At 41.3% G+C, this 2295-nt stretch overlaps 1 protein-coding gene across 1 annotated transcript; it reads left to right on the top strand.

The window, feature by feature from the left end:
* Positions 1-164: 164 nt before the first annotated feature.
* Positions 165-1267, top strand: SARC_14531 (hypothetical protein; the record flags this gene model as incomplete). The annotated part of the gene is made up of 2 exons (XM_014291335.1): positions 165-314; positions 994-1267. Coding segments are annotated over 2 exons (286 nt in total), but the record flags the coding sequence as incomplete, so codon positions are not given.
* Between the last annotated feature and the right edge of the window lie 1028 nt (positions 1268-2295).

Below are 2295 nucleotides of genomic sequence, written 5' to 3'. Positions count from 1 at the left end.
ATGTATGTATGGGGATATACACATATTTTCTGCCATACATTTAGCTGTGTGCAAGAATGCTGGAGACGATTGTCAGACAAATTCATGGTCACCTTTTCGGATGTGTCTTCGCACGGGCATACATATCCGCTAATCTCAATTTTTATATCTTCCTCATTCCTCAGAGAATTGGCTGGTGAATCGCTCCGAAAGTTAAAACTCAGTGTATACGCCGAGGACTATGATCCCCGTAGCGCTTTTGTTATATCCAAGAAGAGACCTGCGCCCAAAGAAGTGATTGATCCGGACGAGGACCTGGGAGCTAGGATCAAGCGGTGAGTCTTCCGAAGTGTGTTGGATGTATATATGTATGATGTATGTGTGTGTATGTATGTATGTGTGTGTGTATGTATGTGTGTATGTATGTGTGTGTGTGTGTTGATTGTATCTCTCTGACTTGTTTTCTGCGTGTACTATTTTTGTCGCTGGATGTCAGTCGTCTACAGAATGGCGCGTATATCTGAGGGTTTTCTTGTGATGTGAACACGAGATGCCAAGAAACTGAATGGCACACACATGCATGTATTCATTCGTCTATACATACACATGCATCCATTCGTTGAACCGTACACATGTATGTAATGTATGTTATATCTGCGCATAATTCCTCTACCACTATTATTTTACCTTTCTTATTGTATGTAGTGTTTGATATATCTGCGCATATTCCCTCGTGTACTTAGGCATATATTTTATCTACCATCTTAACTCAACCACTATTCTTTTACCTTTCTTATTGTATGTAGTGTTTGTTATATCTGCGCATAATCCCTCGTGTACGTAGGCATATAACTTATCTACCATCTTAACTCAACCACTATTCTTTTACCGTTCTTATTGTATGTAGGGTTTGTTATATCTGCGCATAATCTCTCGTGTACGTAGGCATATAACTTATCTACCATCTTAACTCAACCACTATTCGTTTACCTTTCTTATGACACGGCCTATCAGACTACATGCCAGTGGGAAGCTGAAATCAGTCAACAACACCGATCTGAAAACGTTTCTCAAGTTAATCGGACAGTCTCAAAGCGGCAAGAAGGATATCCTCTTAGAGAAGATTGAAATGTACTACGATAATTTGTAAGAAGATATACATACTACAAGATAATGCATATCCTACTACTATTCGTATAAAGACATGCATATTATAGTATGATGTATATCCTACTACTATCTGTAAGGAGACATACATACTACAGTATAATGCATATCCTACTACTACGTGTCAGAAGACATACATACAACAGTATAATGTATACTCTACTACTATCTGTAAGAAAACTTACATACTGCAGTATGATGTATATCCCACTACTACCTGTGAGGAGACATACATACTACGGCATAATGTATATCCTACTACCATGCACTCAGAGGTGCACGACATATATCTGCAATGGAGAAGGTCATGGCCCGAGGAAGTAGCTACACTCGATGTTCGGTACTGTAGACTACCTATGAACTCTTTATGGTACATCAGTATACAGCCGGTTATTCGAGGCGCCTTAAGTGTGAGTGCGGAGTTTGGAGTTTTTCGGCCGCAGAGTGGTAGGTAAATTCAGGTGCCGTTACCGGACGAACTACATCTCAGGAAACAAAGCGGGTGTATTCCCAGGAATGTTCGGTATCTTTTACGACACGTGGTGTATCTGGCACAGACTGCTGAGGCACATTTTTGTATGGCACAGCTGGTTGCGCCTCGCAGAGGTCACGAGGCAGAGCAAGATCCGGATATGTACTTAGGCCCTTCATACGTTTCTCGACATGTCTAACTAGCTGTACGTTGTGTATGGGATATCTCCTACGCAACTGTACGTAATGTATGCGATATTTTCTACGCAACTGTACGCTATGTATGCGATATTTCCTACGCAACTGTTCGTTGTGTATAAGATATCAGCTACGCAACTGTACGTTGTGTATGCGATATCTCCTACGCAAGTGTACGTTGTGTATGCGATATTTCCTACGCAACTGTACGGTATGTATTGATATTTCCTACGCAACTGTACGTTCTGTATGCGATAACTCCTACGCAATTGTACGTTCTGTAGGCGACATCTCTTACGCAACTGTACGTTCTGTATGCGATATCTCCTACGCAATTGTACGTTCTGTATGCGATATCTCCTACGCAACTGTACGCTATGTCTGCGATATTTCCTACGCAACTGTACATTATGTCTGCGATATCTCCTACGAAACTGTACGTTCTGTATGCGATATCTCGTACGCAACTGTACGTTGTGT

This window comes from Sphaeroforma arctica (genome assembly GCF_001186125.1).
Source record: "Sphaeroforma arctica JP610 unplaced genomic scaffold supercont1.4738, whole genome shotgun sequence".
NCBI lineage: Eukaryota > Ichthyosporea > Ichthyophonida > Sphaeroforma > Sphaeroforma arctica.
The sequence above is the reverse complement of the archived record's forward strand: the minus strand, read 5'-3'. Positions and strand labels throughout refer to the sequence as shown.